This window comes from Caloenas nicobarica, chromosome 22 (assembly GCF_036013445.1).
Source record: "Caloenas nicobarica isolate bCalNic1 chromosome 22, bCalNic1.hap1, whole genome shotgun sequence".
NCBI lineage: Eukaryota > Metazoa > Chordata > Aves > Columbiformes > Columbidae > Caloenas > Caloenas nicobarica.
In genome coordinates this window covers 7,423,943-7,440,333 of record NC_088266.1, presented here as the reverse complement: position 1 = coordinate 7,440,333, position 16,391 = coordinate 7,423,943, and the positions used below count along the sequence as shown (strand labels likewise).

The 16,391-nt window shown below is 70.7% G+C and overlaps 3 protein-coding genes across 5 annotated transcripts; 1 reads left to right on the top strand and 2 right to left on the bottom strand.

Annotated features, from left to right (window-relative positions):
- Positions 1–234: 234 nt before the first annotated feature.
- Positions 235–3,775, top strand: TNFRSF25 (TNF receptor superfamily member 25). The gene is made up of 7 exons (XM_065650142.1): positions 235–276; positions 1,827–2,022; positions 2,117–2,248; positions 2,330–2,482; positions 2,557–2,638; positions 2,722–2,783; positions 2,869–3,775. Exons 1-7 carry the CDS (start codon positions 235–237, stop codon positions 3,495–3,497), a joined length of 1,296 nt encoding a protein of 431 aa, XP_065506214.1. The 3' UTR covers positions 3,498–3,775.
- Positions 3,776–4,054: 279 nt separating this feature from the next.
- On the bottom strand, positions 4,055–15,251 carry LOC135997402 (espin-like). Of its 3 annotated transcripts, XM_065649963.1 has the most exons (15): positions 14,958–15,251; positions 14,057–14,250; positions 11,749–11,935; positions 11,467–11,649; positions 11,258–11,389; positions 10,949–11,168; positions 10,600–10,874; positions 8,817–8,978; positions 8,567–8,741; positions 8,273–8,299; positions 6,843–6,988; positions 6,481–6,762; positions 4,776–4,855; positions 4,683–4,694; positions 4,055–4,593 (listed from the first exon to the last, which is right to left on the bottom strand). In XM_065649963.1, the coding sequence occupies exons 1-15, from the start codon at positions 15,249–15,251 to the stop codon at positions 4,446–4,448; spliced, it is 2,517 nt and encodes an 838-aa protein (XP_065506035.1). In that variant the 3' UTR covers positions 4,055–4,445. The 3 variants fall into 3 exon arrangements, with proteins under 3 accessions (XP_065506035.1, XP_065506034.1, XP_065506033.1); XM_065649962.1 differs by lacking the exon at positions 8,273–8,299; XM_065649961.1 differs by lacking the exon at positions 8,273–8,299 and having other exon boundaries at positions 8,567–8,978.
- On the bottom strand, positions 4,851–6,381 carry LOC135997577 (espin-like protein). Its single transcript, XM_065650268.1, has one exon. The coding sequence runs from the start codon at positions 6,379–6,381 to the stop codon at positions 5,431–5,433; it is 951 nt and encodes a 316-aa protein (XP_065506340.1). The 3' UTR covers positions 4,851–5,430.
- Positions 15,252–16,391: the final 1,140 nt, after the last annotated feature.

The window sequence follows — 16,391 nt, the reverse complement described above, 5'->3', positions numbered from 1 at the left end:
CTGCGCACAGCACTCCCATCATGTCGTTTTGCGTCCCTGGACTCATTTCCAAAAAAGCATTTCCTCCTGCTGTGGTTGGGTGTAAAAGCCTGTGTGCGGAGGGCTGGCGCTCACTCACTGCACACCGTGTGCTGCTGGCGGTGGCCATGGGGTGCCGGGGCGCCCGGCCTGGGCACTGAGCTGCCCCAGCACCCACCGCCCTGGCCCCCTCGCTCCCCGGCATGACCCAGGTGCATGGCCACAAGGATGAAGCACTGCTGCCTGGGGGCAGCTTGGGTAAGTGCAGCGGCACCAGCGTCCCGCAGACCCCTGGCACCAATTGCAGGTGCTCCAGGGCTGCGGCTCTGGGGGATCTGCAGCAGGAGGGGGGGTAAGCCCAGGGCCAGGTGTGCCCCAAACCCTCACGGCCCCGGCTGAATGCCTGGAACTGGGGTCTGCCCTGCGGCAGCACCTGCAGCGTGGCACAGCCGTGGGAACAGCGGGCACGGTCACAGGGACCGCAGGCACAGCCATGATGGCTGCGGACATGGCCGCAATGCTGCTGTGGGAGCTGCGGGCCCAGTGCCGGGGCTGCAGGCAGGGCCCTGCCGTGGGCACTGGCTGTGCCGACAGCCTGCGGGCATGGGTCAGGCTGGTGGCAACTGCCGGAGCCGTCCCGGCGCTGGGTGGGGGTGTTCCTGGCACGGGGGTGTTCCTGGCACACAGGTGCCGGGAGCGGAGGCCGCGCCAGGGCTGTGTTACGGGCAGGGTGGTGCTGGCGCAGCGGCGGGGGGCTCCCCCGGCAGCAGGACAGCTCCTGTGCCTGCAGCTCTGCTCTGCCGCGGGCCCCGCGCCGCCGCTTGCCGGCCGTTCGGGCAGGCCGTGCCTCAGCGGTGACTCAGATGTGCCATTGGCAGCCGAGCCGAGGCGGCCGCCCCGATCTGCTGTCGGCACTTCGCAAGCAGGACGCCTGTGCGCGGTTTCCAGTCTGTGGCGGGTTTAATAGAAAATGATTCAGTTGCCATAATCGGGGCCATCACGGCTGGGAAATCCAGCCCCCAGTGAGGAATCCCCTGGCTCCCTGCCCACGCCGGGGCGCTCCCCTGGGAGCGGGTGCTGCCGCGGGCACCCCCTGGCTGCCCCTGCCCGGCTCTCTGGGGAGCGGGGGCTCCCCTGGGGGCAGCACCCAGAGCCCGGGGGGAGCGGTGACCTAGTTCGGGACGTACGTACGAGGCCTGATAGCATCAGGGAGAGTGTGAGCCAGGCACGGCTTCCTCTCAGGCAGGAAATCATCTCCTCTGCGAGAGATAAACCCCAGGAAAGCCAACCTCGCAGCTTAACCCTTCAGCTGCTGGCGCCCCGCCGTCCGTCCCGTGGGCAGGCGCACCGGTGGTGGCCCGTGCGCTGCCTGCCTCGGTGCCGGCGACATGGCGGGGGGCAGGTGGCTGAGCCCCCATCAGCCTGGCGGCACCACTTGCAGAGCACACATGGCCAGCGGCAGCCCCCCAGGCGCAGGGGGTGGCACAGCAGCTGCCCCAGCGTCTGTGCCCCGTGGTGCCGACAGGAAATTGTCTGCTTGGGTACGGCGGGGAGAGCGTGGCACAGGGGCTGCCACGGGGCATTCCCAGCCCCAGGCCCCACACCCACACACCTCCAGGCACGTGGGGCTGCAGCTCCGGCTGTTCTGCCCAGTGCGACACCGGCGTCTGTGCAGCACCGGGCCAGGCTCCGCTCTGGCTCCAATGGCCCAGCGTGTGCGGCTGGAAGGGTGAGGAGCACGGTGCAAGGGGTGCACAGGTCCTGGGGCGCCCCGGCTGCCTGCATCCCTGCCTGCTCCCTGCCCGCAGGTGATCCTGGCAGCGCTGTGGCTGGCAGCGAGTGAATCGCAGCCCCCGGGGGCCCGGGACCGCGTTGTGCTGCAGGGACAGCAGGTGCTGCTGCAGCTGCCCGCCCGCCCGCGGAGGCACACCGCCAGACCCCGCTGCCCCGCCGGCATGAACTGGATCGAGGAGACCCAGCGGTGCTGCACCCTCTGTCCTGCAGGTGAGAGCTGCCCAGCCAGCCTGGCATGGCACGGCATGCTGTGGCACACCAGTTGCGTTGTGCTGGTTGGCCATGCTCCCTGCTGTCCCCACAGGGATGTTCCTGCGCAGGTCTTGCTCAAGGCTCGGCAACGACAGCGTCTGTGACATTTGTCCCACCGGTACCTTCCGTGCCCAGCCCAACACCTTCCTCGAGTGCCAGGCTTGCTACGAGTGTGACCGCCACGGTGAGCTGGTGCTGTGCCACACGGTGTTGCGCTGTGCCGTGCAGCGCCTGTGCCGTGCTGCTCACCACCTGTCTCCTGCAGCTTTCCAGAGCGTGCTGAGCAACTGCTCAGCCACCAGCAATGTCGCCTGCGGCTGTGAGCCCAGCCGCTTCCGCGACTGCCTCGACAAACACTGCAGCGAGTTCTCCTGCCGGCAGTGCCAGCCCTGCACCGGGCGGCTCATCCAGCGGCCCTGTGAGTTCTGCCACCTGCCCCACGGCTGGTCCCCCCTGGCAGTGCCACCAGCCTGACCCCCGCCCTCCCTGCAGGCACGGAGCTGCAGGACACGCTCTGTGGCACCTGCAAGCCCGACTTCTATGCTGAGGGGGGCGAGTGCCGGCCATGCCACACGTAAGCGCTGACCCTCCCTGTGCCCTGGCTGGGGACATGCGCGGGGCCCATGGCATGGCACCCATGGCTCCCTGTCCTTGCAGGAACACCCAGGAGACCTGCGGCAAGGAGTGCCAGCGGGTGTGCAGCAGCAGCAGTGGCCGAGGTGCGGGGGCAGTGGGGCCAGGGGTGGTGGGGCAGGGGACGCCATGCCAGCTGGCTGATGGGGACGCTCCCGCTCCTCCTTGCAGGCTCGGGGCTGGAGTACGTTCTGCTGGCGCTCACCGGACCCCTCTTCCTGGGTGCCCTTGCCATCTACCACAAGAGGAGGCGGCTTCGGCAAAATGCCCTGGCGGGCAGCCCCCTCCCTGCGGCACAGGTGGCCACCCCTACAGCTGAGGCGGTGGCCACACCATGGTGCCAGGTCAGTGCCTGGGGTTGTGACAATCTGTGCTGGACCCAGCCGTGCTCTTCCCTGGGGATGGAGCATGGCACCAGCACAGCGAGGTGGAGCCCCGAGCACTGGGCCCTGCTGCGGGAGCAGCCCAGCGGCACAGCCCGGCCGGGTGGCGAGGGGGACCCCTCCTGCCCCCCGGAGCCCCGCGCCGCCCTGCTGCAGGGCAGCCAGCTCTACGCCGTCATCAACGCGGTGCCGGTGCGGCGCTGGAAGGAGTTCATGCGGGTGCTGGAGCTGCGGGAAGCGGAGATCGAGCTGGTGGAGCTGGAGGTGGCCCACATCCGTGACCAGCAGTACGAGATGCTGAAGCGCTGGTGCCAGCAGACCAGTGCCACGCTTGACCGCGTCTTCGCTGCCCTGGAGCACATGGATCTGGGTGGCTGTGCCGAGGCGCTGCGCCGGAGCCTGCTGGCGGGCCCATGACCCCGGAACTGCTGCCCTGCTGGAGGGAGCTCCCGGCACCTCCCTGGCTCGCCAGGCGCCTCAGGCAGGCAAGCCGTACCCCTAAGTATTGTTACTTACGCCGTGTAGACATTTTATGTCAGTTTTATGTCCCCTCCTCACCCGCTTGCCCCCCCTATTTATGTCCTCCTGCTCCCAGGGCCAGGGGGGACCCCGTGCCCCAGCACACCGGCTGCCCGGCCGCTCGCGGGACGAGCGGGCATCGAGCCTGCCGCAAACCCATGGGATAGTTCTCGAGGCTGCCCGCTGCCAGGCGTGCCTGCCCCCACCCCAATAAAGTGGTGTGTTCTCCAACTGCCAGCCCCTGGCCCTTCTTCCCAGCACTGCACCAGCCTGTCAGGGCACCAGGGCACTGCTGGCATCAGGGCCACCACTGGTGATGTGGCCACCACAGGTGATGCAGGCAACGTGACTGATGGCGGTGATGGGGGAACCACATGGGTGTGGCGTGGCGCGGGCAGGGGGTGGTGTGGGCAGCCCCAGGAAGGCGCGGGGCACTGCTGGCTGGGTTCATCGCTTTAATTGCTGGAAAGGCAGGCGGTCCGGAGCGGAGGTGAGCCAGGAGCCAGCCTCGAGTGGCTCTGGAGGCAGGAGGGGCAGGATTGGAGGCAAGCGGTGCCAGCGGGGAGCACAGGGAGCCGGCAGCATGGAGAGCCCACCACGGTGCGTGAGCCAGGCATCCCGCAAGGAGCCGGGTGCCCCTCACCACAATAGCTTGCTTTGCAAAGGGCAGAACGGGGTGGCAGCAGGACGGAGGGCTACGGGTGCCCGAGGCAGCGGGGGGGGCTCCTCCGGGTCGGGCTACACAGCCATCCGCGGCAGGAGGAGGGTGCCGAGGCGCATCCCGGTCTGCGGTGTGACCCACCAGCCTCCTCCCGCCACGAATAGCCGGGATGCAGTGTGGCGTGGCTAGTGCTTGGCTATGTCCCCCTTCTTGAGGATGATCTGCCGCTGCCAGGGCGCCAGCTTTGTCTCATCGTACCCGAGAGTCCTTAGCTTTTCTGACTGCTCCTTCTCCTTCTCCTCTTCCTCTCGCTTCTGCTTCTCCTGCTCTTTCCTGCTCGGCAGTGGAGGGCACAAGGCACTGCGGTCACCGGAGCCGTCGTGCCCGCGCACCCGCCCAGGGGAGGGTCTCACGGCACTCACCGTTTCTGCTCCCTGCGAAGGCAAAGGGAAGAGCGGGGTTAGCAGTGCCGTGGGGACAGCTGGCTGGTGCAGCAGCCCCTGGCCTCGGCTCACCTCTCCTCCTCCAGCTTCTTGCGCAGGATGTCCCTCCTCCAGGCTGGCATGCTGGCCAAACGCGCCTCCTCCTCCTTCTCCTGCAACAGACAGCCATGTCAGCAACACCGCCAGGAGCCTGCCCTCACTGCCGGCTCCGCAGGGCAGTGGCATCGCCCTAGTGTGTTGGCACCACGTCCTGCTGGCGGCCAGGCTGCTCTGTGCTCCCAGCACGTTGTTGGTGGGGCTCGCTGGTGTGTGGCTTGCTGGTACATGGCTCCCCAACATCGCCCGCCTTCTGTCGGCGCAGGGAGGAGGAAGGAGTGCGCGGCGCGGCCAGCCCTTCGCAGCACATCACAGCTTTATTGCACTGACACGCGGGGCCCACACCGCCCTGGCACTGCAAACGCCACGCCAGAGGGGAGCGCAGCCCCAGTGCTGCACCCCCCTGCACAACACACAGCCACGGCAAGCGGCACGCCACAACCTCGGCCCAGGGCCACACAAACCAACACTGAGCCCTCCACCGAGCCGAGCAGAGCCGCGGCACTGTCAGAGCCGCAGAGGCGGCTGAGGAACCCGGACACCGGTTCTCGCTGCCCCCGGCTGCCCCTGAGCCTGATCCCGGCCAGGCCCATGCCATGCCGCTGGCACTGCCCGCACCATCCTGCCGAGCTCAGGTGTCGGACATCTCTGCCTCCTTTTCCTTCCAGAAGGAGAAGCTGCGGTCGATGAAGCGGCAGACATCCTCCTCACTGAACTCGCCCAGCTCCGGCACTGGCACTACCACCCCCTCCCGTCCCGGGGCCACGGTGGGGGGCTCCAGCAGGCTCTCCACCACCGCAGCGGGGCCATCCCCGAAAAACTCCTGCACGAGGTCCTCGAAGCCATCGAGCCAGCAGCGGTGGCCAGCCTCAACCCGCTCCAGCGCAGCGCGGTGGAAGCGGCGGACGCGGGGCCAGCTGTGGCTGCCCAGACGGTCGAACATCTCGTAGCAGAGGAGGTGGCGGAACCGCCGCTCCTCGGGGCTGAGCGGCATCTCCAGCAGCTGGAAGTAGCCCAGCATGAAGAGGTCGAGCGGGAGGCTGTCGTGGGGCACGGGCGAGCCGCCGACGTGGGGCAGGAAGTGCTGGGGCCAGTAGAGCCCCGCGGCGCGGCTCAGCCGCCGGAGCTGCCGGCGCGGAACCCGGCGGGCCACGCTCCGCCAGCGGGCCAGCAGCCGCCCCGCCGCCCGCCGCAACCGCTCCTCGCCGGGCGGCGCCGCCAGCGCCCGCTGCCTCCAGTGCTGCAGGAACAGGCGGGCTGCGCGCTCCCGCCGCGCCTCGGCCCCGTACTCTTCCTCCAGCACGGGCCGGCGGGCGCTGCCGGGGGGCTGCACCCGCCTGCGCTTGGTCACTCCCCCCGACCCCTCGTAGTTAGCCTTGAGGCTGCGGACGGAGACGCCGCAGCCCAGGAGCTCCCGGCGGGGGTCGTGCTGGGCGCCGGGACCCCCCCGATCGCGTTCCCCCGGGCCGGCCGGCGGCGGGGACGCGCTCCTCGGCAGCGCGGGGGGGCGGCTGCCGCGGGCGGGGGGCGCGGGCAGCGGCGGGAGCGGCGGCAGCTCCGCCTCCGGCCGCGCCCCGTGCATCACCCGCAGGCTGCCCAGCCGCCGCTCCAGGCGCCGCACGTCCTCCTCCCGCACCGGCCGCCCGGCGGCGCCCGCCGTGCCCCCGCGGGACCCCCCTACCTTGCGCCGCTGCTCCTCCTCCTCCTGCATGCGCAGCTGCAGCTTGCGCACCAGCACCTGCCGCTTCCACTCGGGGATGGGCCGGCCCTGCTCGTCGTGGCTCGGCACCAGCGCCTCCGCCTCCACCGGCGCCCCCGCGCCCGCCGGCGGCACCGGCGAGCTCCCGTTCAGCACCGGCTCCGGCGAGCCCCCCGCCAGGCAGCGCGGCGGCGCGGCAGCCTCGGGGGTGGCGGGCGGGGTGGGCGTCCTGGTAGGGGACGGCGAGGACGCCGGCGAGTCTGCCTGCGGAGGGAGGACGGAGGGGGTCGGTGGGCGCCCGCCGTTCCCCGCCACCGGCCCCCGGCTCCCCCGCTGCCACCTACGTTGGCGCCCGCCTGGCCGCTGCCGGAGAAGACGGTGGTGAAGCCTTTGCTCTGCGGCGTCGGCTTGAGGCTTTTCCCGGCCTTGATCTCAGCCAGCAGCTCCGAGTTGTCGCCAGTGGGGGACATCATGTTGAAGGACTTGGTGCCTGGAGGGAGGCAGGGCGGGCAGTGAGGGTCCCCCCGGCGGCAGCCCCCCCCACCTTCCCCACCGGCTCAAGGGCACGGCGGTTGCAGGGTGGGTGGCTAAATGCCCCCCACCCCGGGAGCCCCTGGGACTCCTGTCGGAGCAGCATCCCAGCACCCAGCCCCCCAGGCCCGTGGGACCAGCACCCTGGCAGCCAGGCACTGGGTCCGTGGGACCCCAGCAGACCAGCACTCCATCACTCAGCTCACCGAGTCCACAGCATCCAACTCCCTGGGTCCGTGGGACCAGCATCTCAACTCCCAGCTCACTGGGTCCATGGGACCCTGCTGGAACAGCACCCCAGCGCCCAGCTCCTGTGGCCCCAGCATAGCCCCAGCCCCAAGTGTCACCCTCCCCACAGCACCTGCTGTGACAGCAGTCACCGGCCTGTGGAGAGGTGAGTCTGTGGCTGGCACCAGCTCCGGCACAGCCGGATAGTCCCGAGCCACCGGGGGCCCCTGGACCCCCTACACTCCCCCACAGCCCCCAGAAACGCTGCATCAACAGCCCGTGCCCACCCCACTGCCAGCTGCAAGCGCTGCACGGCACCGGCACCGGGGCATGGCAGTGCACTGGGGATGCCCACACTGCTGGTTGTGCCTCCCGCCCCGCAAGCACCCACCGTCCTTGCCAGCCATGTGTGGGTCCCTAATGGCCCATAGTGCTGCGCCAAGGCAGAGCCTCCTCCCCACCTCCGGCGCCTGCAGCTCACGCCACTCAGCCGCGCCGGGGCCAGACGGCTGCAGGTGCTGAGAGCCCAGCGGGGCACACGCGCTGCCATCCAGCGCCAGCTGAGACCCCCCAGCCCTGGGAACCAGCGCTAATAAAGCGGACGCCAAGCGGCGGCCAAACCCGCTGGCTGCAATCAGTGGCGGGGGAGCGGCCGGTGCGCTCACGTGGCGGGGTCACGCCGGCCGGCTGAGCGTGAACAAAGGCCCTCTGTGCGCAGGGCCGGCGGTGGGGCCGTGGGGGCCGTGGGGCCCCGGCTGTGTGCCCAGCCCTGCCAGCCCTGCTTGCTGGCTTCGGCAGCCCCACACCGGCGCTTGTGGCGCCCACATGGCGGACTGGCCTGGCGACGCAGTGGCAAGGGCTTGGTGGGCAGGAGGGCTGTGCGCAGCTGCCAGCCCCGGCGGCCGTCAATGGCCAGTGGCTCCGGCGCAGGATGGTGCCAGGTCAGGCCCATCCAGCCATGCCCCGCGCTGGGGCACCCCCTGAGCAGGGAGGAGCGCGGGGCCGCGATACTTACTCTTCATCTGCCTGAGTGCCTTTCCTCCTAGGGGGAGAAGCAGAGAGGCGGCGCAGGGCGCGCGGCAAAGGAAGGATTTGGCCACCGCAAGACAAGAGAGAAGAGAAGCGGCCAGCAGTGAGAGCAGGCGGGGGCGGGCGGGCATGGGGGCCCCCGCGCCGACACCGGAGGAGAGAAGGACAGAGAGGCCATCAGGAGCCGCACAGCCAGGGCGCCGCAGGAGGAGACGCGGTGCAGCCGATGAGACAGTGCCCGGGTTTGCTCCCTGTGCCCACCCAGCTCCCCGCCACTTACTTCCCGTGGAGGAGGAGGAGCGGCGGGGGCCAGCGGGGGTCTCAGCCGGCGGGGGTGGCGGTGGGGGCAGTGGGCAGGCAGTGTCAGGCAGCGGCGGGGGTGGCGGTGGCGGCGGCAGCTCAGCACTGGGCTTGCTGTCCCCGTTGCGCATGGTGTCCGCTGAGATGGGTGATGCCTGGAAGAGCACGGGAAGGCATTGCCCGGTGCCGTGGAGCCACGTGCAGGCGCACAGCGCAAGGCCAGGGCTCACCTCCTCGCTGTGTGCCATTCGCCGGGGGCCAGGCTGCTCGGCCGCACCGTGCCCCAGGTGCTTGTAGTAGTCACCGGTGCTCGGCTGCTTGCCGAAATTCCTCGACCGCCTGGTGGAGTCGGCCCGGCGCAGGCCCTCGGGGCTGCTCTCGCGGGATGTCAGCTGCAATGAGGAGCGTGGTTCAGCACGACTGTGCCTGGCTGTGACCAGGGTGGCCGTGGGGCAGAGCTGCAGTGGAGCGGAGCTGTGCCAGCGGTGACCCGGGGGCAGATGCCAGGCTGGGGGACAGCAGGTGCATTCCCCAGGAACTGCTCAGCACGAGGCTGCACCAAGGGCCGCACACCAGGGTGGCAGTGTGTGCTGTCAGCACCTGGCACTGTGACCCCGGAGCCTGGACCCAGGATCCTGGCCGAGCCTCCCCTGGGATAACCCCCTGGGAACAGGAGTGCCGAGCCCCGGCCCGGTGGATTACTGGGAGCTTATCCCCTGTGGGGCCGGGGCCCAGTTCCAAACCTCTCTCTGAACGGGGCTCTCAGGCAGTGCAGCCTTGGCTCACCCCGGCACATACCGCAGCGGCTTTGCAGGTCGTGCTGCCAAGCACTGGTGCTGCAGGGGGTCACGTCCGTTCCCCAGGTTTGGGGTGCCTCAGCAGCACAGCCCCACTCCCTGTGCCAGAGGCCCCTCTATTTGCTTTTCTCCGCGCACCACCTCTGCCCACAGCATTTGCACGGTAAGCCCGGGTGCTCGCCAGCACCAGCTGAGTCAACAAGCACCAGCTCAGCGCTTCCTGCTCTGGCTGCCATGGGCGCTGTGCCAGGGCTGGCTCCCCGCCCCGGCAGCCCCGGCCCCGCTCCGGTGCGAGGGTCCATACCACTCAGCCCCACTGCGTGGGGCGCCTGCACCGCGCTGGCACCGTGCCGGCACGCGCCCGCACCTCCCACGGGCAGCCCGGCTATGTAGCCCCAGGCAGGGCTGCTTCGTACCTCGGTAAGCACTAACGAGCCAGGGCCGAGCACAACGGGGTCCTGAGCCCCACCAGGGGCCCGTCACACTCTGCTCTGCTGAGACCCCCATCCCATGTGCCCCCATCCTCCGCGGTGCTGGGCTCTGCCAGTGCCTTGGCCATGGCTGTGCACCGGACTCCTGTCCCCGGTGGGGTGGCAAGAGCCATGGCAGGGGTTTGGGGCAGCCCTGAGCCCACTGTGTCCCTATCCCCCCAGCCCGCCCCAGGGGGCTGCACCCCTCTTACCTGTGCACGCCCGGCTGAGCCCTCTCAGCTCCTGGCAGCACCCACTGTGCCACCCGACACCTGCGGCGCGGGTGACACCGGAGCCGGCCGCTCGGGTTACAGCCTGCGCAGCCGCCCACGCCCAGTGCAGTGCGGTGCCGGTGGCATCGCTGAGGCCATGTGGGTGCGGCTGTGACGCTGGCCACGCGCCGGCCTGCGCGGTGCCTCCAGGTGCCCGTGCCGGCGTGCTGGTGGGGCAGGGCCACCCAGTGCCGTGCAGGCACAGGAGCATCGCCAGCCCCGGCTCGCTGTGCCCTTGCTGCCGGTTGCGTCCCAGCCCCCCGGTGCGTGCCAGCATTGTGGAGCCATGGCCTGAAGCTGGGGCTGGGCCCTGCTGGTTCCACCAAGAGCTAACAGCTCCCCGCAGGGGATCAGTGCCCAGTGGCTTGTCCCCCTGGGTGGCATGTCCCCTGAACTGCGTGGCCAGGAGCGGCTATGCATTGGGCACGGTGCCCAGGGCACAGGGCACACGGTGCATGGGACGCGGGGCAGTACCTCTCGGCGCAGCGCCTGGCTCTCCACGTGCCGCAGGTTGTTCTTGGCCCGCACGTAGATGTCGGCGGTGTGGGGGGCGGCGGGGGGCGTGGGCGCGGGGTAGCCGGGGGGTGGCGGGGGCGGCCGGGCAGCAGGGGGTGGGGGTGGTGGCGGGGGAAAGGTGGGGGGTGGGGGGGTGGGGGGGCCCTCTCTTGCCGGCCCCCGGCCCCGCGGCCGTGTCTCGGGATCCAGCATGTCCATGTACGCCTGCATGTCCGCCAGCGCCGGCTCGGGCACTCCTGCACAGGGCAGTGGGTTAGGGGGGCTCGCCCCATGTCCCCTGCCCCGCACCCCCAGGGCCCACACTCACGGGCAGCGGGGGCCCCCGGGGGGCCGCCCCTCTTCTCCCCGGTGCTGGACTGGCTGGAGTGGCAGGAGTCGTAGTTGGAGAGGGTGCTGACGGGGGAGCCCACCTCGAAGCGCGCCTGGGGCGCCGACGCCGTAGTGTTGGGGGACGACATGCCCGAGTCGGGCTGCCGGCACTCCCCATCCGCTGAGGGGTCTCGCGACAGCACGCGATGCTCCACGCTCTACCGGGACAATGGTGCAGTCAGGCGGCAGGGGGAGCGGTGGGGCCCCATGTGCTCCCCGCGCACTCGGCCACGGCACACCACTGTACCATGTTCTCCACCGTGCGCAGGTACTGGGCGCAGTGGCCATGGCCGTTGTAGTCAGCAAGGTCAGCCGCTGTGTAACCATCCTGGTCGCGGATGCTGAGGTCGGCGCCATTCACCACGAGGATCTGGCAGCACTGGGGAGAGGAGGCGCGTGGCAGGGCCAGAGGGCAGCCCCCCCAGCTCCAGCACCCCACCGGCCACCAGTACTCACCTCCAGCTCGCCATTCTCAGCGGCGTCGTGCAGCGGCGTGCCGCCCCAGCCATCCGTCGTGATCTCCCCTCCGTGCAGCAGCAGCCAGCTCAGCACCTTGGCGTGGCCGCGGCTGGCAGCAAAGTGCATGGCCGTGGCCCCCTCAGCATCCCGCTCCGATAGGCTCACCGTCGTGAAGCTCATCTGTGCGGGCAGGCGGGCTGAGCGCTGATGCCACCAGCCCCACCCTGTGCCGCCACTCCGGGCCCCCACACCCCCAGGCCGTGGCCAGCCAGCGCTCACCAGCCAGACGATGACGGTATTGTGGCCCATCTGGGCAGCGGCATGCAACGGGGTCATGCCATCATGGGCACGCGCGTGGGGGTCGGCCCCACAGTCCTGCACCAGGTACTGGATGATCTCCAGGTGGCCCTCCTGGCAGGCGAGGTACAGCGGGGTGGCCCCTGTCTTGGTCTGGGCACTCAGCGAGCTGCAAGTGGGGCACAGCGCCCATCACCTGCAGCCACCACAAGCCAGGATGGGGGACACATGGGTTGCAGGGACACGGGGACACACAGGGCACAGGGGACACACAGGGCACAGGGGACACGCTGGCTGGGGGCAGGCAAGGCAGCACTAGGGCTGCGCAGTGTGGCACCGTGGGCAGCGTGGGCAGCGTGGGCTGGGAGCCATCCACCCCTTGGCTCCCTGCTGGGTCCCTGTGCAGCAGCGGCCACTGCAGCGGGAGGTCACTAAGTTAATCAGCCTGCTTAGGCTAAGCTCCTTCCTCCGGCTGTTTTTGGACACTGCAATTTAGCAGTATTTTAAAATAAGCAGCATTTTAAAATAAGCAGCTTAGGTAGCACCGGCCACAGGGGAGCCAGCAGGGAAAGGCTGACCTGCACCATGCTGCTGACCGGCCCTGCTGCCCCCTGCCAGCTCCACTGCCAGGCACGGGTGTCCCCCTGCCACCCCAGCGGACCTTGGCATCCCCACATCCCACATTGTGTATCCTGAATCGCGCATCCTGCATCCCACACCCCATAGCCCTGTGTTCTGTATTCTGCATCCCACATCCCGCATCCCCACTACACAGGAAGCTGTTTTATCAAGTGCTCCATAAAAAAACCTGTTGAATATTTAAAAAAGGAAGAGCAATAAATACTCTACTCTGTTATCGCAATGATCATGGGCCCTTAATAATTGATCCCTGTAACCGTGAGACAGGCTGCAGCTAGCGCGGCCTTCCCACTGTGCTGTGCCACATCCCCAGGCCAGCAACACCGCTGGGCACTCACGGAGCAGGGGTCAGGGCTGGTGCTGCGGGGCAGGGGCCAGCGGGGGGACACGCATGCATTCAGCCCCTGGTTGCCATTTCCCACTAATTGGGAAGGGGTTAAGTCCCTTGGGCAAGCGCTGGTAAACTGCTTTGCCAGATGTCCACAACCTCACGCCAGGCCACTGGCTACCAGGGACCCCATGGGGCCGGGGCGAAGGTGGGTTGGGAACACCAGTGTCCCACTGCAGCACCCAGGAGTTGGATTTCGCAGCTGTAATGGAGCCTCCAGGCGGGCATGGGGCCGGGAGCGGGGTGAACCCTGAATAATTCAGGGGGAAGGCGGTGACGGCAGTGGAGCAACCCCAGCAAGAAGCGTGAAAGCCAACACGGGAGGGCTGCACCACACTGGGCCGATACCGCGGGCACTGAGCAGGAGCCGCGGCCGGGCTGGGGCTGTGGGCTGCGGGGGGTTAATCCCACAGGTGCCCAGGGCTGAGCCGGCACAGCTGGGGTGGGGGGATAAAGAGCTGGGGAGGCTGCGGCCAGTGAGTGCCGTGGGGGTATGGGGACCCTGTAACGGTCTCGGTGGCCCTGCCTGGCAGGTAGGATGGGGGGGGGTGGGGTCGTGGCACCCGAGACAGTGGGGTGCTGAGCCCCGGTTCACATCCCGCTGCGCACCCACTCGCACCCGCAGCCCCGGAGCCCACTGGGTCGGTGCGGGGTGGCGGCGCATCCCGCGGGCTCCACCGTGGGAAATCAAAGCGGGGCCGACGGAGCGGCTGCCGCAGACCCGCGGGGGGTCGGTTCCGCCGGCCCGGTAGGCAGCTGCGCCGCGTAACCCGGGGCACCAGCCCGGCCCCGGTACCGCTCGGGAGGCGAAGCGGGGCCGCTGCCGCGGGAGTACCAGCCGAGCGCGGCTGCCGTGCCCGGCGATGCCCGCGGGCCCCGGGCACGGGAAGCGGCCCCTCCCGGGCGGGCGGCCCAATCCCTTTATATAACAGCGGGCGGACAAAGGCCGCTGTGTTATCGCCCCGCGCCAGGATCCCGGTGAACCGAGCCGGCGGCAATATTTCTGCCAGCGCTCGCCGCTCTCCTCCTCACCCTTTCTGGGCCATAAAGAAGGTGTAGCTGCCTGCCCGGCCTGATAACGCGACCGCGTTGCCCTTAGAGCTGGGGAACGAGGGTGGCTGCGGCATCCGTCCCCAGCGCTGGCACCGAGCCCGGTGGCAGGAGGGAGGGATGGGGGGGCAGCGGGCACCCCACTCCCCCGCCGGTGGATGGGGAGCTCCCCGTGTGGAGCCCGTCTCGCCCGCCGGCAGCGGGGACCGTTACCTTGGGCAGTGTCCCAAGAGGAGTCGCAGGGACGGGAAATCCCCTTTGGCCGCGGCGTAGTGGACAGGCAGCGCTCCCGTGTCTGTGGCCGCCGTGGGATCGCTGCCCCCGAAGCGGAGGAGCCAGTCGATCACCTCGTGGTGACCGAAGCGGGCTGCCAGGTGTAGGATGGTGGCACCGGAGTTGTCTGTATCCTGCGGGAGGAAGCGGGGCGGCCGTCGGGCGCAGCGGAACGTGCGTGGGGCTGGGAGCCACGGGCTGGAGGTCTCGGAGCACGAAGCAGCGCCGGCGGGAGGGACGGGCCGTCGGAGGCGCCGTGGGACACGAGTGCTGCCCTCCGGCGGGGCCGTGTGCCACCCGCACACAGCGGGCGCGGCACAAAGCCCCCTCGTTCTGCCGGCGGCGAGCAGCCCCTGCCCGCGGAGCCCGTCTGTGCCGCCGGCCCGGCCGCCCTCCGTGCTCGGCGGGGCGCGGGCAGAGCTGGCCCCCGGCCAGGGGGTTACCGCAGCGCGCTGACCCCGTCCTTCCCGCTTAATCCGCGCTCCCTGCCCCTCCGCCGCCTCCTCTTCCTCCCGCCCGTCACATGTCGTTAGCTCTCGGCCGGCCCCGGGGCAAGCCGCTTACTGCCCCGGTCCTGCCGTTGTGTAACCCCGGGAGGGGCCGGTAGCCCAGGGCAAGGCACCGGAGGGTCTGTGCCCCCTCGAGGCTGAGGCCCGCCGGGATGCCGGGCACGCTCCGGCTGCCAGCCGCTCTGCACGGCGGTGTCCTGCCCGTGCTGACCTGGACCCCGGCGCGCCGGCGGCAGAGCTGGAAAGTCCAGGCGCGACCGTCTCCTCCCGGTTGCCCGAGCCCACCGGGACCCGCTGCTCCCTCCCACCGCCCCCCGCGCTCCCGCTCGCACCTGCACGCCGCAGCCCCCCTGCGTGAGCAGCCACTGGAGACAGGCGAGGTTGCCGGTGGCGGCGGCGTCGTGGGCCGGCGTGGCCCCGTTGCGCGCCCGCGCGTCCCCGGGGAGCGCGGCCTCGGCCGCCAGGTACCGGAGGCAGGCGAGGCGGCCGGCGCGGGCGGCGTGGTGAGCGGGGGAGGCGCCCAGGGCGTCCCGCAGCCCCGGCCGGAGCAGCCCGGCCGCCCGCAGCCCCCGCAGCGCCTCCACGTCACCCTGCCTCGCCGCCAGCAGCGCCCGCTCCAGCGCCATCCCGGCGGCGGCCCCGGCGGCGGCCCCGGCCGCCGCTTGGCACTGCGTGGCGCTGCCACCCCGCCGGCCCCCGGCCCCGCCGGCTCCTCCTTCTCCTCCCCCGGGGCCGCCCCTCCGCCCGCCCCGCCCGACGGCGCGGCGGCTGCCCGCTGCCGCTGCCCGGGACCTCAGGCCGCCGCCGGCGGCCCCTGCCAGGGCAGCCGGGCTTGCCAGCCTGCGGCCGGTCCGCGGGAGCCGCTCTCCTGGGGAGCTGCTGCCCCCCCACTCCGCCCGGGGGTGTCCCTTTCCCCCGCCCGCCATCGCGGCGATGCTGGGTTCCTCCGGCAGCCCCGACGTGTGCCCGCCGGTCCCGGCAAAACGGGCAGGAGGGGATGCCGTGCGGGCTGCCCTCCCTCCTCTCGTCGCGGGGGGGCCGGGTCGAGCGGCGGGGAGGGCATCCCCGCGGGAACCGACGGCGGGACCCGTGGGCGGTGCGGGAAGCGGCGGCGGCCACCCCGGGCACCGGCAGCACGCAGGAGGCGACACCTCCGCCGTCAGCACCGCGGAGAGCGGCGGCGGCGCGCGCTCAGCACCGCGGACAGCGGCGCGGCCGGTACCGGAGCGCTGCAGCACCGTGCCCCCGCCGGTCCCCGCGCTGCCTCCCGCCGCCACCGAGCTACGCGAGGTGAGAGCCCCGGGACCCCCGGGCCGCCCTTGCCGCCCCGTCTGCCCGCAGAGCCCCAAGCCGCTCACGCAGAAGCGCTGCCGTGTCCTGTCCCCACCCCGACCCCCGCCCGCGCCCGGCACGATCCATCGCCGGTTGCTCGGGGCCGCCGCCTCCGCCCGCCCCGCAAACCGCGGGCGCCCCACGAAGCTCTTTCCCAACCGGAGAGAGACGCCAGCACCAGGGAAGGCGGGGACCCTGCCCGCCGACAGCCCGCGGCCGCCGTGTGCTCGGTGAGGCAGGTAACGGGCATCCTCCGGCCTGTATGGGCTCACGGCGCGGGGGGTCCGGGCGTGACCCCTCTCCGGTAGCGCCGTGATGCTCCGCGGAGCCAGTTTGGGCACAGCACAGAGCAGCGGGCGTGGGGGTAACAGCGGGTACAGGGACCTGTGTCCCGGTGGGGCACGCACAGCCCCCCCGGACAACAACGGAGCTCC

Excerpts from the sequence above, each read along its gene's own strand:
- TNFRSF25 (XM_065650142.1), top strand. The coding sequence starts at position 235 with ATGGCCACAAGGATGAAGCACTGCTGCCTGGGGGCAGCTTGG. Across the intron at positions 2,249-2,329 it reads CTACGAGTGTGACCGCCACG|CTTTCCAGAGCGTGCTGAGC; the intron begins GTGAGCTGGTGC and ends TGTCTCCTGCAG. Across the intron at positions 2,639-2,721 it reads GAGTGCCGGCCATGCCACAC|GAACACCCAGGAGACCTGCG; the intron begins GTAAGCGCTGAC and ends CTGTCCTTGCAG.
- LOC135997577 (XM_065650268.1), bottom strand. The coding sequence starts at position 6,381 with ATGCACGGGGCGCGGCCGGAGGCGGAGCTGCCGCCGCTCCCGCCGCTG.
- LOC135997402 (XM_065649961.1), bottom strand. The coding sequence starts at position 15,251 with ATGGCGCTGGAGCGGGCGCTGCTGGCGGCGAGGCAGGGTGACGTGGAG. Across the intron at positions 14,251-14,957 it reads AGGGGGGCTGCGGCGTGCAG|GATACAGACAACTCCGGTGC; the intron begins GTGCGAGCGGGA and ends TTCCTCCCGCAG. Across the intron at positions 4,856-6,480 it reads AGGAGGAGCAGCGGCGCAAG|GAGAAGGAGGAGGAGGCGCG; the intron begins GTAGGGGGGTCC and ends TGTCTGTTGCAG.